The 24,797-nt window shown below is 35.7% G+C and overlaps 1 protein-coding gene across 2 annotated transcripts in view; it reads right to left on the bottom strand.

Annotated features, from left to right (window-relative positions):
* Positions 1-24,797, bottom strand: part of SRFBP1 (serum response factor binding protein 1) — a 64,751-nt gene that overhangs the window by 15,992 nt on the left and 23,962 nt on the right. For both annotated transcript variants that reach the window (XM_084880476.1, XM_084880477.1), the window contains one exon: positions 8,820-8,891. In XM_084880476.1, coding sequence (XP_084736602.1) covers positions 8,820-8,891 — 72 coding nt within the window. The remainder of the gene's footprint in view (positions 1-8,819; positions 8,892-24,797) is intronic.

Here is a 24,797-nt window from a genome sequence, read left to right as displayed (position 1 = left end):
CCCCAGCAGGGGGTGTGCAAGAGGCAGCTGATTGATGATTCTCTCTCATCAATGTTTCTAGCTCTCTATCCCTCTCTCTTCCTCTCTGTAAAAAAATCAATGAAATATTAAAAATAAATAAATAAATAAATAAATTGCCACAAGCCGAGGAAGGCCTAGGAACACTAGAGGTTGGAAGCAGCAAAGAAGGGTTCTTTCCTAGGACCCATTGCTTGTAAACGATCAGAAGTTGTTTGCTGAGCAAGGTTTAATCTTTCTGCAAGTTGTTTTTAAGTTTGACATGCATCTTCATCCAATAATGCTTGTAATTTTTGGTCTTCAAACTTTTTCGGTTGACCTGGACATTCTTTATCTTTCACAAAGAAATCATCACTTTTAAAGCATTTAAACCAGCATTCACAAGTATCTTGAGATGAAGCATGTTCACCATAAGCTTACCGAAGTATTCAGCCACACTTTTCCTCAAAATAAAGTAATGAATTAAAACTTACTGCAAATGCTCTTTTTTGGGCACAAAATTCAACATTTTTAAGTATAAATATATCTATGATGTTATTATAACACCTTCCGCAAATTTGACATATGAAATTTTGAAGCTTGTTGTCAATACAACAAAATAGCATATATATCAACATATGTTAATATATTGATAACATATGTTGATATATATTAAATTAAATCTATTAAAAAAAAAAGTCCGCATAATTAATTGGTACACCTAGAATATAATAAAAGGCTAACATGCGAATTGACCGAACTGCAGAACTACTGGTCTCTATAACATGCACTGACCACCAGGGAGGGGGCAGATGTTCAATGCAGGAGCTGTCCCTAGTTGTCAGTGCACTCCCACAGTGGGGGTGCCACTCAGCTGGCTCATGGCTGGAGAGAGCCGTGGCAGTGGTTGAAGGTAAGGAGTGAGGAGTCCTGGACTGCAAGAGCAATGTCTGACAGCCGGCTTAGACATTTCCTGAAGGGTCCCTGACTGCGAGAGGGTGCAGGCTGGGCTGAGGGGGACCCCTCACATGCAACCCTCCTCCTCTCCCCACTCCCCCCCCCCCCCCCGCTCCAGTGCTTCTAGTCTACATATATTAGAAGAATGGAAAGGTACAGATATGACATGGAGGAGGAACGAGAGAAATCCTTACAGATCACAGCAAGAAGTCAAGAGCTTATGCTTAAAAGTAATCATTTTAAGTTGAAAGTGGGGGAAAACTAAGACCTGTCATTTTCACAAAAATTCTTGTAGAAGTATTTGACTCTTATATCCGGTGGTAGGCAAGCCGGCCAGTTCTCACCTGTTGCCTATCTTTTAACCCTTTGCACTCCGAACCACTCTGGACATTGGCTACCAGCTACTCCGAACCATTCTGGACATTGGCTACTTTGCGAAACGTGCGAAACGTGTGTTGAAATACTCAATTCCCCGTAATTAACTAATAAACTGCAATGTCCCCTGAGAGGGGACATCCGAGTGATATGCTAGAATTCCGATGTCCCCTGAGAGGGGACATCCGAGCGATATGCTAGAATTCTGATGTCCCCTGAGAGGGGACAGCGGAGTGCAAAGGGTTAAAATAATGTTTTATGGGAACGCAGGCCCATAAATTCATTATACAACCAGCCATATGCACTCCAGGGCCCTGCCCTTCTTTCAGGTTCCACAGGAAAAGAAGACACTGCAGCAACAACTATCTATCTGTAACTGCTTTCTTCAGGATATTTCCTGTAGCAACAAAAAATTTGTTTCAAAGATAATGTCCAACATATGAACACCTGTATTTATAAAATAGGCAAATCTGAAAGTGACTATTCTCATCACATGGGTTAATTTCACATGTTTTTAGATAAAAAATTCTGGGAATCCTAATAGATTTTGACTAAATGCATTCACCTAGAATTGCTCAAAACATCTACTACTGGCTTTGACAACTTGCTAAAAGCTTTGATAAATTGGGTATTTTTCTTTCCAGAGTTAGCTACAACTTTCCATCTTAGTTATAAAAAGTTTTAGAAGGGCAGTGGTAATACCTGCATGTCTGGTGTTGACTCTAGGTAAATACTGTTTTGTTAAGAATCATTTTATCACCGAGTTCATTTACTGTTATTTCTCTGCCCTGGAAAATATCCTACAGTGACTTAATGATGCAAATTCTGTAAATTCTATGTGTTTTAAAGGCTCTAGAACAGCGCTCACCAACTGGTGGTCTGTGAGGTCCAAAAGGTTGGCGACTGCTGCTCTAGAATAAGTTTTAAACTGTACAATTATGTATTAATTTAATAAATGAAGAAGTTATTCTTATTTATGTCTGATAGGTAATCTTGAAATCAAATCACGACAGTTTAATTGTTAAATAAAATCTTTGGTCTGGCCAAAACCGGTTGGCTCAGCGGTAGAGCGTCGGGCTGCGGACTGAAGGGTCCATGTTTCGATTCCGGTCCAGGGCATGTACATTGGTTGCGGGCACATCCCCGGTAGGGGGTGTGCAAGAGGCGCTAGCTGGTCGATGTTTCTCTCTCATTGACGTTTCTAGCTCTCTATCTCTCTTCCCTTCCTCTTTGTAAAAATATCAATAAAATATATTTAAAAAAAATTTTTTTGGTCTGTGTTCCCTTTGCAAATTCTTATTAAAATTTATATTTAAAGAAGTAAATGAATAGTTTTTAATTGATTTTTGAAGAATAAAGTTAAAGAAGGGTTTAAAGTATTAATTTCACATTTTTCTTTTTTACTTAGGAAAAATAAGTTTATTTAAATGATTGCTGAAATTACAAAATTGGTATTTTTAACTAACTTGCTTTAAATAAACAACTTAAGAACTACATGTATCAAAGTCAGGTTTCTGAATTCATTCTAGTATGAGAAGTTGTTGAGAAAGAAAATTTCTTCCAAATTATCTGAGATAACTTTCTCTGATTTTGTGACCCAACTTCAAGCCCCTTTCCCCTTTTGGGAAAGAAATCAAATATAAACATTTTTAAAAAGAGGCTTATGAAGCAAATGGGCTCAGGCTCACACTGTTGGCTGTGCTTTGGGACTGCTGCAAATTGTTTAAAGCACCAGGCTAAGTGTAGGAGCTCATAAGAATAAGCAGGCAGGCCCTGCCATGAGACTTCCTTTCTCTCTCTCTAATTTCTCTCCGGTCCATCCTCCTTCCTCACTTACATCCTCCCTCTTTATATTTACTCATATTTATATTTTCATTTATATAAACATGACTTATTATATGAAAGTATGGTCTTAAAGACAAATACCATCTTTTGAGGTCTATAATCTTGCACTAATTTAAAAAATTAAGACAAATGCACAAAGAACAATTCCAAGGCAGAATGTGATAAACTTCATAGGAGACACAGAAAATGCTATGGAAGTTTACAGAAAATTTTCAAATAGAGTCATACAACTTAAATTTAAATAAATTTATTTTTCAGTTAAAAGGCTAAGTAGTCTGTGAGCAAATAGTTTTTACACCTGCATGAAAGCACTCACAATATTGTGGGGTATGAAAGGAACCACAGGTTTCCTTATTTAAAGTTGACACAATGTTTGCCATGGAAAATTCTCAGGAAACTGTGGTTTAACGCACCTCCAGTTTCTTCCATTTCAAATAAATTAAATAAAAAAGGGAAAACACCTAATTTTTAATGGAAAATTTTTATTTTGGCATAGGGGTATTTATTGTGAGCACAAAGCATTTGGTGTTCAATTTTGAAAACCATTTTGAGAATGTACATATGAACAACAATCTAAAAATGCAAAAGCTCTCTCTCTCTCTCTTTAATATATTTTTATTGATTTCAGAGAAGAAGGAAGAGGGAGAGATAGAAACATCCATGATGAGAATCATGGGCTGGCTGCCTCCTGTAAGATCCCAGTGGGGGGATCAAGCCCACAACCTTGGCACGTCCCTGACTGGAATCAAACCTGGGACCTTTCCGTTTGCAGGCCGACGCTCTAGCCACTGAGCCAAACCGGCCAGGGCTGCTAAATTTCTCTTACATGGAATGTTCATTCCTTTGAAAATATGCCTAAACCTAAAACAAAGTGATTCTAAATGAACTGGTAGAGATAGACTGCTAGTAGCAGTACTTTTAATTGGATTTAATTTCAATTCTGTGTTTTACCTAAAGATATAAATCAACACTTCAATATTTGTAATTATTAAAAAGAAACAGTCCATTCAGATGGATTCAAAGAACGGTGGCAAACTAAGGTTTAGAGTTTACATTTAAGGGCACAGGAGACCTTTCTGCATTTGTTGAATTCATAATCCCTATGATACCAGGATTCAAAAATACAGTGTTACACATATAGAAACTTATTCCATCCTTTTGTCCTAAATTTTCATTCTGTAGGCCAAAAACTGAGAAACCTGGGTTTAGACCTTGGACCTGCCATTTCCTACCATCTGACTATAGGAATATTTTCTACCTTTCTGGGCCCATGGTCTCATCTGTTAACTAGGCTTATCATCATCTTCCCTGAGAAAGTTAGCATATATAAAGCACCTAATAAGCCAGGCAACTGGTATTCATGTTAACAAGTATTACTTTGCTGCCTCTTATCCTATAGTTGTTTACTATAACTGTCCTTTATTTCTATTGGATTACATCATCCTTTAGAAAAGTTGTTGTATATATACACAATAGAATACTAGATGGCTGTAAAAAAACAAAACAAAACAAAACAAAAAAAACATCTTACCCTTTTCAATGGCATGGACAGACCTGGAGCTTATTTTGCTAAGTGAAATGAGCCAGTCAGAGAAAGACAAATACTATATGATCTCCCTTACATGTGGCATCTAAGAAACAAAATAAACTGGCAAACAAAATAGATCCAGAGGTATGGATACACAGAACAGACTGACAGATCTCTGAGGGGAGGGGGCTGTGGAACGGATAAAATAAAGTGAAGAGATTAGTTACAGAATGTATATGCAGAGCCCATGGACACAACAGTGTGATGAAGGCCAGGGGGTGGGGAGGGCTGGGTAGAGGTGGGCAAAGCAGAGCAAGGAGGGGCAGAATGGAGGGCACCTGTAATTGTGTCAATAAAAAAATATATTGTCTCTATTCCCTTCAAATCTTCCACAGTGCCAACTGCTATGCACGCAACAGATGTTTTGAATTGAGACGCTTCTGAAATTCTGGCAATAGCTATCTGGAAATATCAGCGTTCCAGTCCCTAAATTCTCTAGCTTTAAACACTTATCACATACATATTAACTGGCTATTTAATCTTTGTACCCCGTTCCCTTGATTTGAAAAATAAAAACATTACTATTATTACACTCCCCCACACACACACACATGAATACTTTCTCTATGAGGTCACTGTTTTACAGTGTTTTAAGATCAATTAAGATAAGAATGCTGCCAAAACCGGTTTGGCTCAGTGGATAGAGCGTCAGCCTGCGGACTGAAAAGTCCCAGGTTCAATATTACAAATTGGTCAAGGGCATATATCTTGGTTGTGGGCACATCCCTGGTAGGGGGTGTACAAGAGGCAGCTGATCAATGATTCACTCCCATCGATGTTTCTAACTCTCTATCCCTCTCTCTTCCTCTCTGTAAAAAAATCAATAAAATATATTTAAAAAAAAAAGATAAGATTGCATAAGGAGAAATTGTGCAAACTGTAAGATATTCCACAAAATTAGTTTGTTCTAGTCTATTCTGATGGTCACATAACCTCACATAACAGAGCTCTATGTAACAGACTTATTTTCTATTTGGTCATCTTCCATTGAGCTCCCTTCCTATGGCAAATCTATATATATATAAATAAAAAAGCATAAGTGGCCGACCTGACGCACACTGACAACCAGGGGGCAGATACTCAAAGCAGGAGCAGAAATAGGCAGGGAAACATGGAACAGATGGATGAACCTCAGAGGGAAGGTGGGAGAGGGGATGGCAGGAAGAAATTAACCAAAGATATTATATGCATACTACAGGCCCAGCAGGGGGGTGTCCCTCAGCCCAGCCTGCACTCTCCAATCTGGGACCCCTCTAGGGATGTCCAACTGCCCATTTAGGCCTGATCCTACCTGGCAATTGGACATCCCTCTCACAATCCAGGACTGCTGGCTCCCAACTGCTTGTCTGCTTGCCTTCCTGATTGCCCCTAACCATTTCTGTCTACCAGCCTGATCACCCCCTAACCACTCCCCTGCCAGCCTGATTGCCCCTAACTGCCCGATCCTGCAGGCCTGGTCACCCCTAATTGCCCTCTCCTGCAGGCTTGATTGCTCCCAATTGCCCTCCCTTGCAGGCCTGGTCCCTCTCAACTGCCTTCCCCTGCTGGCCTGATCGCCCACAACTGCCCTCACTTGCAGACCTGGTCCCTCCCTACTGCCCTCCCCTGCTGGCCATCTTGTGTCCACAAGGGGGCAGCATCTTGTACCTTGGAGTGATGGTCAATTTGCTTATTACTCTTTTATTAGATAGGACTAGAGGCCTGGTGCACAAATTCAGGTCCCTCAGCCTGGCCTGCAGGGATCGGGCCGAAACTGGCTCTTCAACATCCCCATTTGTGAATTACTATTACAAATCTCAGGACTTCATATACAAATGAACTTACTATTACAAAATAATGATAAGGTAATGCAGACGTTTATTTTTCCATTTTCAACTTAAATGATATTTTAAACACTGGAAGGCTGAACAAAGGGCAGTATATGAAAGACAGAAGATAATCTAAAAAACCGATTTTACACTTACTACACATATATTAACTGATGTTAACTTTCCAAAGGGAAACAATCTGGCTGAGAAAAAGAAAAAAGAAAAAGAAAAAAAAAGGCACAGGATATTTTATTTAGGATATTTTCAAGTTAAAGTTAAGTCATAAATAATTGCCAAGTGCTATATATAAAAACATAATATTATTAAGAAACTAAAAATAATTGCTTTTTACTCTTGACACAAATTAAACATTAATGAAATACCTTTAGAATTTAGCAACCAAAAAGTTTAAAAACTTTATTTTGGTAAAAATCTTAAATTATATATTTTTTAAAACTCTCAAGAGGAAGCAAAAATATATCCTGCCATATTTTCATACAATTACCACTATTCTATTTAAGATGTCATTATTTTGTGTGAGATACAGATCAAACCACAAGTTTAAAGCTACAATAAAACTAAGTTTTTCCTGCTCTTTTATGAATGAATCCTATAAAATAATATTTACTGAAAAATCATAGTAGTATAAAATAAAGAGGCTATTGTAAAATCATGCTCAATACTTTGGTGTTGCTTCACTGACAAGGACAATGATGGCAACAACAAGTCCATATTCTCCTCAAATAAATAAAACCATTTTCTATTCTGGATTTCTTCTAATAAAATTCATTAACATTTAACATATTTAACACCAATTAATTGTAGAGAAGTCCGTGCAAGTCTTCATAAATGTAGAATAAGAGTATATTTTTCCTTAAGGCTAGACTAGACAACCTGATATTTATAGTTGGTGATTCCAACATTTTTCTCTCAAGAATCATTAAAACAGGAAGAAAATTAGTAAAGATATGAATCACCTGAAAAACATCATCACTCAATTTGACCTAAAACATTTATAGGACACTGATCCCAATAGAATATATTTTGTTTTCAAGTGTACATAAAATAGTCACCAAGATAACAAATAATAAAGTTAAAATAATAAAAACCATAAAGAGTATGCTCATGTATCATAAAGAAAACAGTAACAAAGATATACCTGAAAAAATGAACCAAAGATCTTATATGCATATATACATACATAACCCATGGAAGCAGACAGTGGAGTGGGCTGGAGGGGGTTGATGAGGGGAAAAAAGAGGATATATGTAATATTTTCAACAATAAAAGTTAAAAAAAAAAAAAGAGATATATTTGGAAAATCCCCTATTTGCTCAGAGATTAAATAATATAGTTCTAATTAAGCCATCAATTAAAGATAAAATTTCAGAGGAAATTCAAATCATTTTGAACTATAAAATGAAAATATATCAAATACATGAGATGTAGCTAAAGTGGTGCTTTGATGGAAACTTATAGCATTAAATGCTTACATTAGAAAATAAGATATTAAATCAGTAATTTAAGCTTCCACATTCAGAAACTAGAAAAAAAGCAAAGTAAGTAACAAAAAAGGCAAGAAAAACCAAATAATACAGAGTAGAGCAAAAGTCAAGGAAAGCAAAAACAGAAAAACAATGTAGAAAATCAATCAACCCAAAATCTGTTCTCAGGTAGGAATTCTCTTAATTGTAGGCATTAGCAAAATGAGCGGAAATATAAAAAGGCAAACAATAAAGAAGAAGCAGGAGTTGCAAATCCAAGAAGTCGAACAACTAGATAAATATTCTAACTATAAGTGGTATAATCTTACATCCTCTCAATTCTCTCATTTGTAAAAGGGGGTTTAAAAAAATCACTCATAGGGTGAATGGCAGGGGTTAAGGGAAATATTCATGGAAATTACTTGGAAAGAATAAAAATAACTATTCTTGTTTGAATTAGTAAGATTGACAAACTGTTACCTAACAAATAAATATCACATAAAGTTATGTCAACATTTAACATGTCTGACATCAATTAACTGTAAAGAAGTCAGGGCCTTTAAGGACCTTGAAGGTGATAACAGCAAACATATTAATAAACTACTACAAAATATTTTTTGGTGTCAATATTGAAGATCAGGTGGGAAAAATTCATTATATACTATATAATAAAACCTGGCTTCTTCATAAGTTTTCTCATTAACAAAAAAAGTAAAAAATATAAATAAGGAACTTAAAAAAAAATACAACCCACTGCAGATATACCTTTTTGCAGATTTTTTCAAAATTGATATCATCACCAAGAGCAGATTTAGTTACTATGTCAGGTTTCAATTCCTGTAAAAAAATAAAACAAAATAATTTTATTTATAACTCTAATTTTAAACTGTTATTATTATTATTATAAATTTCTCCCTGTTTTGCCCTTAAGAAATCTGATGTTAAGTAAATTTTCAACTTTTCAAAGATAACAACTTCTATCACACAGTAATAAATGACCATGCTAAGAAAAAATGTCACAGCAAAATGAGTTTAAAAGCTAATCACTTCACAACAATTATATTCTATGAAAGCTAGAACATTCAATGTGCTATAAAATTCCAGGATAAAAACATTTCCTTAATAAAAATATTAATATAACTAAAAATGTTCATTTAAGAATTATTACATTTACAGAAATTTTTACTTATTTTAATGACATTGGCAATTTCATCAATTTATAGAGAAATGTAGAGATTTGTTGAGAAATATCTAATTTTAAATAATTTTTAAAACCTTAATTTATTAATGTTTGAATTGCCAGCATCACTACTCTTGTACTTTTGGGCCATTATTTAGTAAAATAAAGGTCACTTGAATACAAGAACTGTGGTACCATGACAGTCAATCTGATAAACCCAGATGGCTACTAAGTGACTTAACAGGTGGGTAACATATACAGTGTGGATACACTGGACAAAGAGATGGTTCACATATGGGTGGGACACAGCAGGACAATGTGGATTGCACCATGCTACTCATAGAGGTGCACAATTTAAAACTTATGAACTGTTTGAAACTTATTAACTTTCCACTTAATATTTTCAGACTGCAACTGCCTATGGGTAACAGAAACTGAGGAAAAGGGAAGACAACTATACACTAATTCATAACTGTATCATCAGTGGTTTGGGGGAAAGTATGTTTCCAACCAAACTATTTTTTATCAGGCTATGGAGAAGGATACTGTACCAACATAAAAAGTAACTTGAAGGCAGTGACCATGTAGACATTTTAAATTTCAACAGGTTCTCATTAAGGTTGGGCTTTTAATTTAATAAAATATAAAACCTAATTGGTAAGATATGTACACATATAATACCTTAATAAAAAATGAAACAAACAAACAAAAAACCCCGTCTATTATGAGGAAAACAGCAGAGAACCCAAAAGGCATCCTTCAAAACACAGGACCAGCACTGTGTGCAGCCAGACACGGCCCGCCATCACAGGGGCCAGCTGAAAAGCTTGGAAAAGACAGACAAGAGAATGAAAGCTGGGTCTCGGTGGGATGCTGCTTCCTGAGAGACAGCACCCAACCCCACAAGCCCAGTTTTTATTTTGTAGCAGATGCCATGGGGCAAAGTAAGGACTTGGTCAAGATGTTTACAGCATTCTCAAGGGTTTCGATCCTACACCATTACATGCACCTGATCAAACCTGGTTTACTTGCAGCTTATACCACTCAGAACATAGGTTCTAGCTTCCAACTCTAGCTGTTGGGTATAATTGTGCCGGTAGGCACTGCCTTCCAAGCTTGGATATGCACATGGCCAAGAAAGGATGGGTCCTCTCATTAGTCCCAGTCTTGAACCTCTCTCCACACAGCACCCTCCAATCTCGTCAAGGTCATTAAAAACAAGGACGACTGGGAGAAAATGCACAGATGGGGCTAAAAGCAGTGTGGAGTTCTGGGTAGATCCTCCAACAGAAGAAGGCTATGAGTGAAAGACTAGAGAAATATAAGTCTATAGTCCGGTTCAAGCACGGCACCAGCATTCACTTGTTAGCTGTGCCGGTGCCAGGGTTATGGAAGCAGTGAACAACAGGAGAGACTAGCTATGCAGACCTGTGTGCAGGAACCCTGTACTCACTATGCAATTGTGTGGGGAAATCTAGAATTACTCCAAAATAAAAAAAAATTATTTTTAAAAATGTAATATATATATTCATATATATATATATATGTGTGTGTGTGTGTGTATATATATGTGTGTATATATATATATATGTATATATATATATACACATATATATATGAAACCTGCTTATATTTTCCAAAATGCGATGAAACTAAAATATGATGTTTGGATTAGGAGGGCTTAATTTCCAATACAAAGAATTACAAGGTGCCAAGAAAAGTCTGGATTCTTGAAGGTTTTTTTTATTTTATTTTATATTTTTTTGAGGCAAGAAATGCATTTCTCTGAAATAAAAAATCTGAAATAACATGTGAGAGAGTTGTTGATATCCAAATCTTCATGCTTTTCCCCAGATAGGAATTGCATTATGGTTATCCTTTAGTAACAATAAAAACCTTATTTCCTAAATATTGTTCTACTGTTTGTTAAATACTCTTCTACCAGATGGAACTTCAAGAGGTTACACTTTGTCATCATATTCCCAAGAAATTAAAAAACAACAAAAACCCCCAATAACCTTTGTCTTCTTCCCTCACCTATTCCTGTGTTCTTCGTTGCAATTTCTTTCTTTCTTTGCTGTAGTGTCTGTTGAATTTTGTTCCCTCCTTTGGATTACAATTATCTTAACCACAGGCTCAGGACTCCTATACTTTTTCTAGGGGACCGCAAATACCATCCATTCAGTGTTACATAGAATCCCCTGAATGATTCTATTCTCCAACCTCAGTATCTTTGGTAAAATGTCTGCTTTAAATTTTTTTATTTGTGAACTGCTCTCTATAATAATTTTTTTATTATAGAGAGCACATTTAATAACTATGTCTTTCATTAATTTAATTTTCTAAAGTAAAACAAAATTTTTAATATTGTCATGTTGAGATATGAATCTATATCACTATCAAACCTAATGCAACACTTCATTTAGAGAAAATTAGTAAAATAATCTAAAAATGTTTTGCATTTTCAAATTCTCTGTTCACGTGTCCATCTCATTCATTAGACTATAAGCTTCTCAAAGAAAACATCATATTAATTTCTAAATTTCTATAAACTAACAGAGTACTTGGTAAACAAAGTACAGACCTAACAGATTTTCTTTGAGCTGAAATAAAGTGCTTTGGATGGCTCCAAGATGACATGATAAAAGTATGTGAACTTTTCTGGCAAATTACAGGACTAAATAACATCTGGTAAAACTTTTGTTTTTTGAAACCTACAATACTAACTAAAATAGTAAGAATGATTTCAGCTCTGGTCTAAAGTTACAATGTAACACAGACAATGATGGTGGACAGCGTGTATGATAAATCTCCAAAAGACCTCTGTTCAGGATTTCTCCATACTGAATAGTTTTGACATAATTTTTCAAAATGGCATTGAAGTCAATCCTATCTTAATATTTCATCTATGCCAGTTACATGGAGTAAAAGACTAAAGAGATTTGAAATTATTTTTAAAATTATTAAACTAGTACCATGTTAAGAACAATGATATTGCATCTTAGTGGTACAAAAACAGTATTAACCCAACTTGTTAAAATTTTCAGGAAATGATAGAAGTAGCTTTATTCTTTATTCTTCTTTGCTTTTATAATTATACCCTTCTACATCTTTAAAGTCATCAATGCTAATTTTACTTCAATAAATTAATTACAGGTGATACTCAACAACATGGTTTTGATCTGCACAGGTTCATGTACAAGCAATTTTCTCAATAATCATAGTCAGCTCTCCACAACCCAGGGTTTTGCATCCATAGAATCAACCAACCATGGATCAAAACTGATCACAGTTTGGAATCTGCAAATGCAGAGAGCCAACTGTATGCATTACTCTATGCCATGCTATATAACAAATCTGAACATTCACAGATTTTGGTATTTGGCGGGTGAGTGTGTGTGTATGTGTGTGTCTGGTGGATCAGAGACTGTGTGTGCGAGTGTTGAGAGAGAGAGAGAGAGAGAGAGAGAGAGAGAGAGAGAGAGAGAGAGAGAGAGAGAGAGATTGTGTGTGTATGTTCTGGAACTAATCCTGAGAGACAGCTGTAGCTCAGTTTTTGGGGGAGTCCAGTTACCCTGCTTTTCCACTGAGCAGGGTGACGGAGATGCTGTTCGAAAGTCAACTGTATTTAAAATTCAAATTCTTAAACCTGAAGTGGAAATTTAATCTCAAGCATTATTATTAAATGATTGATAGGAAAAAAGGAACTGAGAAATCTGCAAATAATAGACAGAAATTTATTTTTACTTTGATTAGCAAGATTTAACGTGAAGCATGTTACTGAATAGCCTTCTAGAATCCAGAACACTGGGCACTGTATAAAAAGACAACCAAAAAAGAGTAGAATTTATAATGTGCAAATGACCTGACATAACACAAAACAAGATATAATATGGTAGATTGTTAAAAACTGATTATGTACGAAGATAAAATAGGCAAGATAGTTTCTGTTTAGTTCTCAATAGTGGGAATAATAAAAAGATAACCCAAATACTGGGGTTCCCTTCTCAATTTGCACAAACCTCCCCACCCGTATGATATTTGTCATTAGGTGCAATCCTCATGCATCTATCCTGCCTCCCCCAACAAAAGCTCTGTTTTAGAGGTTGATGAGGGTTTGACAATATCCATTCTGGCTTTGTAAGAGTATGTGTGAGGTGATAATGAAAGCCGTGTGGTTACCAGAGAAACTTAAAAACAGGAATGTACGAAGTATGTGTAGGGATATAAAGTTTACTGTATTATGTAGATAAAAATGGGGATGAGAGATAAAGTTGATCAGGATGAGAAGAATCAACTGATGAATTAGCTTTTACTATCCATAAGGAATTAGACCCCATCTGGTAGACAAGAGAAAGGTAATTTAGGTTCTTGAACAAAAGAGTAATATATAAAACAAAGTAGGTTTACTATTAGGAAATTTTACTAGTGTCAGGTTTTGCTGGCAGCCAGTTAAAGAATTACTAAATGTCTACAAATAGTACTGTCTCACTTTAGTTCCAAGTTGACTTTCATGTTTAAAGCTGAATCTTCATATTCTAAAAACTAAACTGTAATGCATCTTTCAACTATAAATTATTTCATCAAGCTATGAAATTACTGATGTGAGCAAAAGTTAAAAAACAATGCGTTAAATTCAATAGTCCAAAGATATGCATTATATTTAAAAGTAGATACTAACAGAGCATAAACATAATCAAATAATTTCACCAAATGAAGCTGCAAAACCCCCTTGGCATTATATAGTCCTGTCTCTCACAGTAGAAATACCTTTTAGAAAATAGGACAAAACAAAAATAGTTTAACTCAAGTGATTAAACATGATAACATTTTTTAAGCCAAATAAAAACATCTAAACTGTTCTTGGAACTTCATGAAATTACCCACTTCTGAATGTTCAAAGAGGCAAGCAGAGAAATGAGATGCAGCAATTACATCAGCCTGAAGGTTTTACTTAGAGCACTTCTGCAAATCGAAGGAATAAATCAGGGTAGACAGCTTTTTCTTTTCATTTTAGAGACTATCTTCTAACAAAATGCCTGGCCTCGGGAAGAAAAGTTTACTATTTTGTAAATATATAGAGAGTAAATAAAATATTTAAAACTATTTAACCCTTTGCACTCCGAACCATTCTGGACATTGGCTACCAGCTACTCGACGCTACTTTGCGGCGGAAATGTGCGTTGAAATAACTCAATTCCCCGTAATCACTAATAAACTGCAATGTCCCCTGAGAGGGGACATCCGAGTGATATGCTAGAATTCCGATGTCCCCTGAGAGGGGACAGCGGAGTGCAGAGGGTTAACTTTTGTTTTCCCAATAACATGTTAAAAATAAAATAGAGGAGGTGAGATCTATACAGTTATTATTTTTGTTATTATTCAGTATATCAAATAAAAGAAGACATAAATACAGCTTTATTTGAATATTTTTATTTTTTAATACGATACACACACACACACACACACACACACACACACACTCACACACACAGTATTTGCAAGTTTAATTTTCCTTGCCCTGCACCAAAGAGCTGAAGGGGGGTGGAAGGGAAGCACTTAAAACTTAATAAACAATTACATAAGCCCATAGAACATTTTTTAATTACCTAGGAAATTACCTAGGAAATTCAGTAAATTACCTAGGAAATTCATCAAAAGGCCTTAGGAAAATTATATTAGGTGATTGAGACAGTCTTTACCTATAATATTGGAATTATAACTAAGATATAGGGATGTGCTACATAGGATTTAGGAATATGTTAAAAGACAGTGAGTGGTTCTTAACTGAAAAAAATAAAGGATAATCTTTAAAATATCAAGGAAGTCAGACTATTTATTATAGCTCTAATTCATTTAAGTAGTTTCTCTAGAACTTTAAATGTCCAGTAACCTTTCTCAAGGACAAAATAAAATGTATACTTGTCTTTTTCAGAAAAATTTTTTATTGTTGAGAGTATTACAGATGTATCCCATTTCCCCACCCTTTCTTTCCTTCCACCCAGCTTCCACTCTACCCCATGCCTTTGCCCCTCCCTCCCTCCCCCTCTTTCTCCCCCCCCCCCCTCTCTTTTTTTCTCTCTCTCTGTTTGATTTCAGAGAAAAAGGGAGAGAGAGAGATAGAAACATCAATGATGAGAGAGAATCATCACACTGGGGATTGAACCTGGAACCTAGTATGTGCCCTAACCAGAAATCGAACTGTAACCTCCTGGATCATATAGGTTAATGCTCAACCTCTGAGCCACACCGGGCAGACTACCAAAACTTTTTAATCTACTTACATACTGATGGGCATTTGGGCTGTTTCCAGAACTTAGCTATTGTAAATAACACTGCTATGAACATAGATGTACATTTATACTTTCTGATTGATGTTTCGGGATTCTTAGGATATATCCCAGAAGTGGGATGGATGTTCCATTTATTATTTTTTGAATACTTGGCATGCTGTTTTCTATAGTGGCTGTACCATGCTGAATTTCCAACAGCAGGGTACTAAGGTATCCTTTCCCCACATCCTTTCCAGCACTTCTTTGTTGATTTATTAATGATAGTGATTCTGGGAAGTGTGGGGTGGCACCCCATTATAGTTTTAATTTGTATCTTTCTGATGATTAGTGATATTGAGCATTTGTTCATATGTCTCTTGGCCATTTGTATGTCCTCTTTGAAGAAATGTTTATTCAGGTCTGTGCTCATTTTTAAATTAGATTGTTTTCTTTTTGTAGAGTTGTATGAGTACTTTATATATTTTGGAAATTAACCCCTTATCAGATTATCATTGACAAATATGTTCTCCTATACAGTGGGTTCCCTTTCATTTTGTGGATGGTTTCTTTTCCAGTGCAGAAACCTTTTAGTTTGATGTAGTTCCATTTGTTTTTGTTTTTTTTTTTTCTTTTGTTTCTCTTGACCCAAGAGAGATGTATTAGTTAAAATTCTGCTATGTGAGAAGTCTGAGATTTTACTGCCTCTCTTTTCTTCTAAGATTTTTAGGGTCTCAGGTCTTACATTTAAGATTTTACCTATTTTGAGTTTATTCTTGTAGTATATGGCAAGTTCGTGATCTAGTTTCATTTTTTTTTTTTTTTGCATGTAACTGTCCAATTTTCCCAACACCATTTCTTGAAGAGACTGTCTTTATTCCACTGTATCTTCTTGCTTCCTTTGTCAAACAATAATTGACCATATTGACATGGGTCCATTTCTGGAGTCTCTGTTCCATCGATTTATATGCCTGCTCTTGTGTTAATGCCAGGCTGTTTTGATTATAATGGCTTTGTAGTACAGTTAGATATCTATTATTGTGATTTTTCCAACTTTGTTCTTCTTTCTTAACATAGCTGGTGGTGTTTTTTTTTTTTTTTTTTAATCCATATAAATTTTTCGAATATTTGTTCTAGATCTGTGAAATATGCTAATGGTATTTTATAGAAATTGTGTTGAATCTATAGATTGCTTTGGACAGTGCGGACCTCTTAATGATGCTAATTCTTCCAAACCACGAACACAGTATAAATATCCACTTATTTTGTATCTTCCTCTATTACTTTTTTCAATGTCCTATACTTTTCTAAGTACAAGTCTTTTACATCCTTACTTAACTTTATTCCTAGGTATCTCTCTCTTCTCTCTCTCTTTGTGCAATGGTACTAGTAAATGCCCTTTTTTTTTTTTTTTAGTTTCTCTTTCTGAGAGTTCATTATTATTTTATAAAAGTGACATAAATTTCCAGATATTAATTTTGTATCCTGCTACTTTGCCAAATTCGTTTATTAAATTTAGTAGCTTTTTGGTGGCATCTTGAGGGTTTTCTATGTTCAATATCATGTCATCTGCAAATAATGACAATTTAAATTTCTCCTTTCCAATTTGGAGGCCTTTTATTTTTTTCTTCTTGTCTTATCCCTGTGGCTAGGACTTCCAGTATTATGTTGAATAAAAATGGTGAAAGCAGACAACCCTACCTTATTCCTTTAAAAAAAAAAAAAAAAAAAAAATTGCCGAGACCGGTTTGGCTCAGTGGTAGAGCGTCGGCTTGGGGACTGAAGGGTCCCGGGTTCGATTCCGGTCAAGGGCGTGTACCTTGGTTGCGGGCATATCCCCCAGTAGGGGATGTGCAAGAGGCAGCTGATCGATGACTCTCTCTCATCGATGTTTCTAACTCTCTATCTCTCTCCCTTCCTCTCTGTACAAAATCAATAAAATAAAAATAAATAAATAAATAATAATAAAAAAATATATATATATTTCATTGACTTTTTACAGAGATGGAGAGAAAGAGAGAGAGAGAGAGAGAGAGAGAGAGAGAGAGAGAGAGAGAGTGAGTTAGAAGCATTGATGAGAGAGAAACATCAATCAGCTGCCTCCTGCACACCTCCTGCTGGGGAAGTGCCCGCAACCAAGGTATATGCCCTTGACTTGAATCGAACTTGGGAGCTTTCAGTCCACAGGCTGACGCTCTATCCACTGAGCAAAACCGGTTTTGGCTATTCCTTTTTTTTTATTTTTTTTTTAAGGGAATTACTTTTAGTTCTTGCCCATTGAATATATCTTCATGTGCTAACAGCTTAAAGATCTACATCAATTAATACTAGAATCATGTTACACTCAATATTGTTTAAAATATTATGCCAAATGCAGCAAGGAATGAAAATGCTCAGAAACCTAATCATAGCTACCGTGTTTCCCCGAAAATAAGACATCCTCCAAAAATAAGACCTACTTACAGGTTTCCTTCTGAGTGAAATATAAGACATCCCCCTAAAATAAGCCCCCCCCCCCCCCAGGCTAAACATGAGAGATTTGGTCCATGATTCTGAAAGAAATGGGGTCACAAGAAATTCACCAGGAAATTCAGGAATTGGATTGTTATGATGATGTTCCAGAAGATGATGACATGATTGTCATTGAATAAATGAGTAAATTCTTGATACTGTAGGATTCACAGTTTGTCTGGTTTGTGTTGACAACTTCCATACTACCGTACTGTATACAGGTAATAAATTTCCTTTATTTTCATTTAACAATAAATGTGTACCGTATTCTTCTTCATGGAAAAATAAGGCATCCCCTGAAAATAAGACCTAGTGCATCTTTGGGAGCAAAAATTAATATAAGACACTGTCTTATTTTTGGGGAAACAGGGTAGTTACTAATTCATGATGCCTCAGGAATTGATAATTTGGATATTTAGCGTCCAGATATTATTTCTAAATGTTAAATGCTTAAACAGAAATCTTTATAGATAACCAGTTTTTCTATCTTTAGAAAGGCCTAACTATCCTAATTATGTCAAATTATAAACAAATTTGATTTTGTCCCCAAGAGGCAATGATGATAAATCATCTCATTACTTTTACTTTTCATTTAATGAGCATTAAAATTATAATGCAAAAGCATAAGTATTTTTTTTTTTAGAAAAAGCACATTTCTTTATAACACCTAACTATTCTTGTTAAAATTGTGAATTAATACTTAAAAGAAAGAGAGTTTTAGGTTTGTATAGTATTAAGAATATGAGTTACTGATTCAGATAGATTTGTATTGCATCCTGGCTTTAGCTACACTCTAGTCGTGTAACTTTGGGCAAAGCAATTAATTTGTAAATCCCTAGTTTACACACCAGTAAAGTGAGGCTAAATAGGAGCCTTGAAAAAATACTATGAAGTATTACAGATAATACAGGGGTTGGCAAAGTAGTGTGAGTATGTGAAACAGTTTATTCTTGTATTACTATTTATTCCTGCATTATTTTTCATGTGAACAATTGTAAATCTACTTTCACCCATTCCTGTATATGTATGTTAGAGCAGAGAGCCTGGCACAGAGTAGGTGTGCAATAATTGATAACTAAAATTACTATTAAATTGCTTATTAGCACGCCTTTACATCTGAAGTTGAGCTTCCTAGCTATAAATAGCATAAAAGTCTGGGGTGAAGTTGTTGCATTAAACAGTATCCTTGCTGGGCTGAGGGACACCCCCCCTCCCCATGGGATCAGTTAAAGATTATCAAGGAACTCATATCAATTTGGTAAATCAGTAATATTAATATTTTTCATTTAACTGTTTCCTTTTCCAGGAAACTGTCCCTGATTATTAGCTAGCAGCAACCTCTTATTCTTTTAAAAATTTCAAAGCACCTCTCATAACTTAGTCTGCTCTTAAAAGTGTGAATATCAGCCCTTCTCTGATAGTATAATACTTTGCAGAGCAAGAACAATGAATTATGTTGTAAATTACATTCTATAAAGATAGACTTAATAGATGTCTCCTTAGTGCATGGAAAAAGTAATTCAGTCATTGCTTCCTAATCAGTTATCTCCCCTCCAATCAATCCTCCACTCTCCTTCAAATTTATCTTTCTAGAAAACACAAAAACTTTCATGGTCCATATTTCCTAAAGGCTTTAAATGGTAATCTCATCTACCATTAGGCCACTATCTTTAACCTTTTGGTCCTCTATCCATTCCATATCCCAGCCATGATATTGACTACTAAAGAAATACTTGCTAAATGGATGCTTTATGCCAATTAGTACACTAAGAACTGGAGATAAAAGACAACATTCTACCCTCAAAAGAGGAGACATTTAAAGAAATAATTATACTTCAATGTGCTAAATATTGTAAAAGAAGTACTGAACTGCTCTTCCAAATCACACCAAGTACTTTCAGATCTGTATAATTTCTTATTGGTATGCTCTATTTACCTAGACTGCCTTTTCCAAAGTTCCAACCCAGTGCTTGCCATTCTGTAAGATCTCCCCTAAATCCTGTCCATTAACAAATCCCTTCTCTAGGTTCCTGAGACTCTGATTATATTATCAGTATAGTATATATCTCAGAGAGACTCATATGCTTATTTCCCACAGAATAGTATGTTCCCTGGCAGCAGAAATCTATTCATCTATAAACATAGGATGTTCTAAATTATAATTTATTTAACTAGCCTGAACAAATAGGATGGAATTTGTAATAGCTATTCTTGAAATTCCTAGTCTTTTTTTAAATTTGTAGTTTTTCTTTTTCTTTTCTGGTTGCAAATTTTGAGTCTTAAGAAATATATGGTCATTAATAAACTGGTATGCTATCTTAGATAGTGAGTAACAGAATTATTAATAATAACTAAAAACCACAAGTTTTATTTTAATATATTGAGTTTTACCAGAAATTAAGAATTAAAATAGTAAAGATCTCTCCATACTTTTTTTTTTAACCTTAATATAACATTTGAAGGGTTTGGTTAGTTTTTATACAGAAGAAGGGCAAGAATATAAGTAAAGTATACATTTTCACTGTAAACTGCCAAAAAACCATTTTTATAATTTAATAGCAGGTAGAGACCACGGAATAAACTTCATATTTAAGGGGAAAAAATAGAACACTACTGAGTTTCTCTTGTTGTCATGAGATATTAATACTTTGAGTAGCAAAATACTAACATTAGCTATTTTAGTTGGGGGTTGGGGGGAGAATGCATGGTTTCCACTACAACAGAAATCTAACAATACTATCCTATCTAATAAAAGAGTAATATGCAAATTGAACATCACTCCAACACACAAGATGGCCATTCCCATGTGGTCAAAGACAGCTGCTCCCATGTGGACACAAGATGGCCATCAGGGAGGGCAGATGGAGGAGACAAGGCCTGCAGGTTAGGGTTGACCAGGCATGCTGGGGAGGGCAGTGGGGGGCAACCAGGCCTTCAGGGGAGCAGTTAGGCATCGATAGGCTAGCAGGAGAGTGGTTAGGGGGTGATTAGGCTCCAGGCAGAAGTGATTAGGGGCAATCAGGCAGGCAGGCAGGCGAGCGGTTTGGAGCCAGCAGTCCTGGATTGTGGGAGGGATGTCCAACTGCCCTCGAGGGGTCCCAAATTAGAGAGGGTGCAGACTGGGCTGAGGGACACCCCTCCATGAACAAATTTCGTGCACCAGGCCTCTAGTGTAAAATATGTGGGCATATTAGTGAGTACAAATGTTTATTTATTTATATTTTTAATTTGTTTCAAAGAGAGAAAATGACGAGAGACAGAAACATTGATGAGAGAGCAACTGATTGGCTGCCCACTGCACACCCTTTCCTAGGGATGGAACTGAAAGCCTGGATATGTCCTGACAAGAAATCGAACTGGTGACCTCCTGGTAACCTCCTGGTGCATGGCCAATGTTCAAACAACTGAGTCACACAGGCTGGGCATGAGTATAAACGTTTAAAAATAATGTGTCTCTGTTAATCCCAAATTCAGGTGACATTCCAGTTGAATAAAAAAGAAAAGCCCATTTTCTAGACCAGTTATTTATTGTTCTTATTGTTGCCTACTCTAGGACTCTATGTCTCCCATTGTGTGTTTCAAACAAACTATGTTGTAATATTTGCCTCTTTTCTCAATCACCACATTATTTCATGCTAACATTATGATAGTAGTATCGGTTGTCCAAATTTTTTGAATTAACAGTTGAAAAGGGCTTTGGTTACTTGCACAATTAGTAGGAACATTGTGCCAAGGTTGTAAGTTCAAATCTGCAGAATTACAAAACTTTAAAAAAAAAAAATCAAAATAAAACAAAAAACATTTTTGACCAAAAGCTCATGTGATAATTCTTTCTTATTTCCTGTTCCCACACTATTCACATACTCAAAAGCCTCTGAAGTAAGTTTATCTGAACTGAAACAATTCCAAAATTAGTTTATTATTTTAAAATTAGGTGTGTATAATGACTGAGTAAATGGTAATAGCATTTTCATCACTTTTGTCAACAAGGATCTATAACTTTTCCTGTGTTTTCAAATAGAATCAAGTAGTTTCAAAACCAGGGAATGTATACAAATTTTATTTGTCACAACTGCTCTTAATTTAAAATATAAAAATATTTTACGACCACCATATGCTTGATATAGTATTTTTATTTCAACACAGCCTACAGTGAAAATCATGAACTCTACATATTAAAATTGTAATACTGCTAAAGATTAGAGGACTTATTCAAAATACTGGCTTAAAGTTATAGAAACCACATGCCAGGAAACAAACTGGAATTCCAACATGATGATCTCTTTCTAAATGTTGTTTCATGCGTATGAGGAGAGCAGTGTGTGTGTGTGTGTGTGTGTGTGTGTGTGTGTGTGTGTGTATATATATATATATATATATATATATATATATATAAAATGATCTTTTAAAATACCACTATGATTTCCTGTTGATTATTTCAAATGTCACAAGCTGAGTACAAAAGAATATTAAATCAGGGCATCTTGTTCTGCCTTAAGCAGCAATAAAAGTTGTTCTTTAAAAAAAAACTGAATTAGAAACTAAATGGCTTTAGAGAATTGACCAAAGGTGACTATAAAATGAAGAGCCTATCCATTTTTCTGTTCTGACACTTAACATTCAACCAACTACAACACAAAAACAACTCTGGTTAGAGACTCTTCTTGTAATAGTTCAGTAATATTCTCCTTATATACTGAGACTCAGAGCAACCTCAACATTGTACATATGACAATAAATATAAGAAATGTTACATTAAATGTCACTTAGTCTGGCCAGCCAGGCAGCATCATTTATCATACACCTGACACGTTACCAGCTGTTGGGGACAAAGACTTGACAATGTACTAATATTTTCTTAAGAAGGTCTCTGTGAGTAGTGTAGGAATAGCACGGAAGCAGATTCATACAATATGACAGTAGAAATATACGAAGGTTAAGGAGCTGTATAGAAGACGTGGTGAATAACTCTTTTCGGGACAGAGTGCTTATGTCAGGGAAAGTTTCATAGTGCAAGTAACATAAGAAGTGAAGAAAAGCTGCAGAAATAAAGAGTAAGTCTTTATTCAGGGAAGGGTGTGTTACCTTTCCCTTTCTCTTCCATTCTCTATAAAAAGTGCAAGTAGGCATGAAATAGATTGATATGTTTGGGGTTCATAAATTATAGTTGGTACAAAAAGTATGGGATAGGTAGACGGTATAATTGGAGAAAAAAGGTATCTTGAGTATATATCACAAAGGGCCTTGTATGCCATGCAGGACAGAATCTTGATCAAATCTGCATTTTAGCAAGGTCACTGGTTACAGTGCAGAATGTGATTTGAAGTGTGGTAATACCTAAGGCAGGAAGTACAAGTGAGAAATATTAAGAACCTGATCTAAGAAGTAGTTACGTATTTAGAAGATAAAAATAACAGATTTTGGAGAAGGACAAGATATGGGAATAGAAAGTAGCTAAGGGAGAAGGGAATTCAAAAATAATTCCTAGACTTCTGGCTTAGGAAACTACATAAATGATAGTATTAAAACCAAAGTCAGGAATAGAAGAGAAGAACATCTGATTAGAGTGTGTGTGGGTGGTGAGCAACAAAATGTTAGAATCTTTATTCAGATACTGACATCTTTTGGAATATCTCCTTATCCATTTTCTTTTCTTTACAACCCATCACCCTGTCCCCTAATACCCCAATGCCACAGCTGATTATACTAGGTAGGACCAGTGATGGACATTTAACCCAAGATAGCCCAAGAACTTGAGTTAGTGTGGGCTGAGGTTGCCACTATACAGTGACCTTGGAAATACCTAAGCAATGAGAGCTGTTTGGAAAGTCAGAGAGAAGGGGAGTGAAAGAGAACAGAGTGGGCAGGATAGGGGCAAGATGAGAAAAAGCAAAGATGAAGCACAAAATGGAGGAAAAAGAGGCAGGAAAGAAACAAACAGAACTACCTGAGTTTCAGATCCTGATTCTTATCCCTGCTGAGGTTAAAATTCAGTGCCTGCCTTTAGGCTTCATAAGAAAACCCACAACTTGAACCATGCTTTCTAACTTAGCCCAAGTGAATCATGTAAAATGTTGAGTTCTGGGTGCACCTAAAAACATTAAGAGGAGTTGAATATAAGGCTGCAGGCTGCCCTATCTGGTTTGACTCAGTGGATAGAATGTCAGCCTGTGGATCGAAGGGTCCTGGGTTTGGTTCCAGTCAAGGGCATGTATCTCGGCTACAGGCTCCTCCCCAGCCCGGGCCCTGGTGTTTCACTCACATCAATATTTCTCTCTATCTTTCCCTCTCTCTTCCATTCTCTCTAAAAATCAATAGAAAAAATATTCTCGCGTGAAAATTAAAAGAATGCAGACCTTCAAAAATGCAAGTAGCCATGTTAAAGAGTATAAATTTAGAAGATAAAGGAAGAACTTTGTGGGGACAACAACATCTAAGAATCAGTGTGAATCTTATTCAAGGACACTGATGGACAGGCAGACAGATAAATTAAGTAGGTTGCTGAGGGAATGGGAAGTGAGGAGGCCCAGTTCCCAGTGGTTATGCTATGGGAGGTAAGGATGCTATTCTAATAAGGGGAAAGGAAGAAACTGAGAGACAGTTAAAGGATGACGATGAGTTTTATGGCATAAACTAGTTTATTAGCTGACAAAACCCAGTTAGGGGCAAAGTTTGAAACTATAGGTGAAATAAGGAATAAGTAATAAAAGAAGAAAAAGAAAAAGACATAGCACATTAACAGGTTTTGGCTCTGAATAGGAAAAGAAGAAAGCATGGGACCAA

This window comes from Pipistrellus hanaki (genome assembly GCF_964339955.1).
Source record: "Pipistrellus hanaki genome assembly, chromosome: 4".
Lineage (NCBI taxonomy): Eukaryota > Metazoa > Chordata > Mammalia > Chiroptera > Vespertilionidae > Pipistrellus > Pipistrellus hanaki.
The sequence above is the reverse complement of the archived record's forward strand: the minus strand, read 5'-3'. Positions and strand labels throughout refer to the sequence as shown.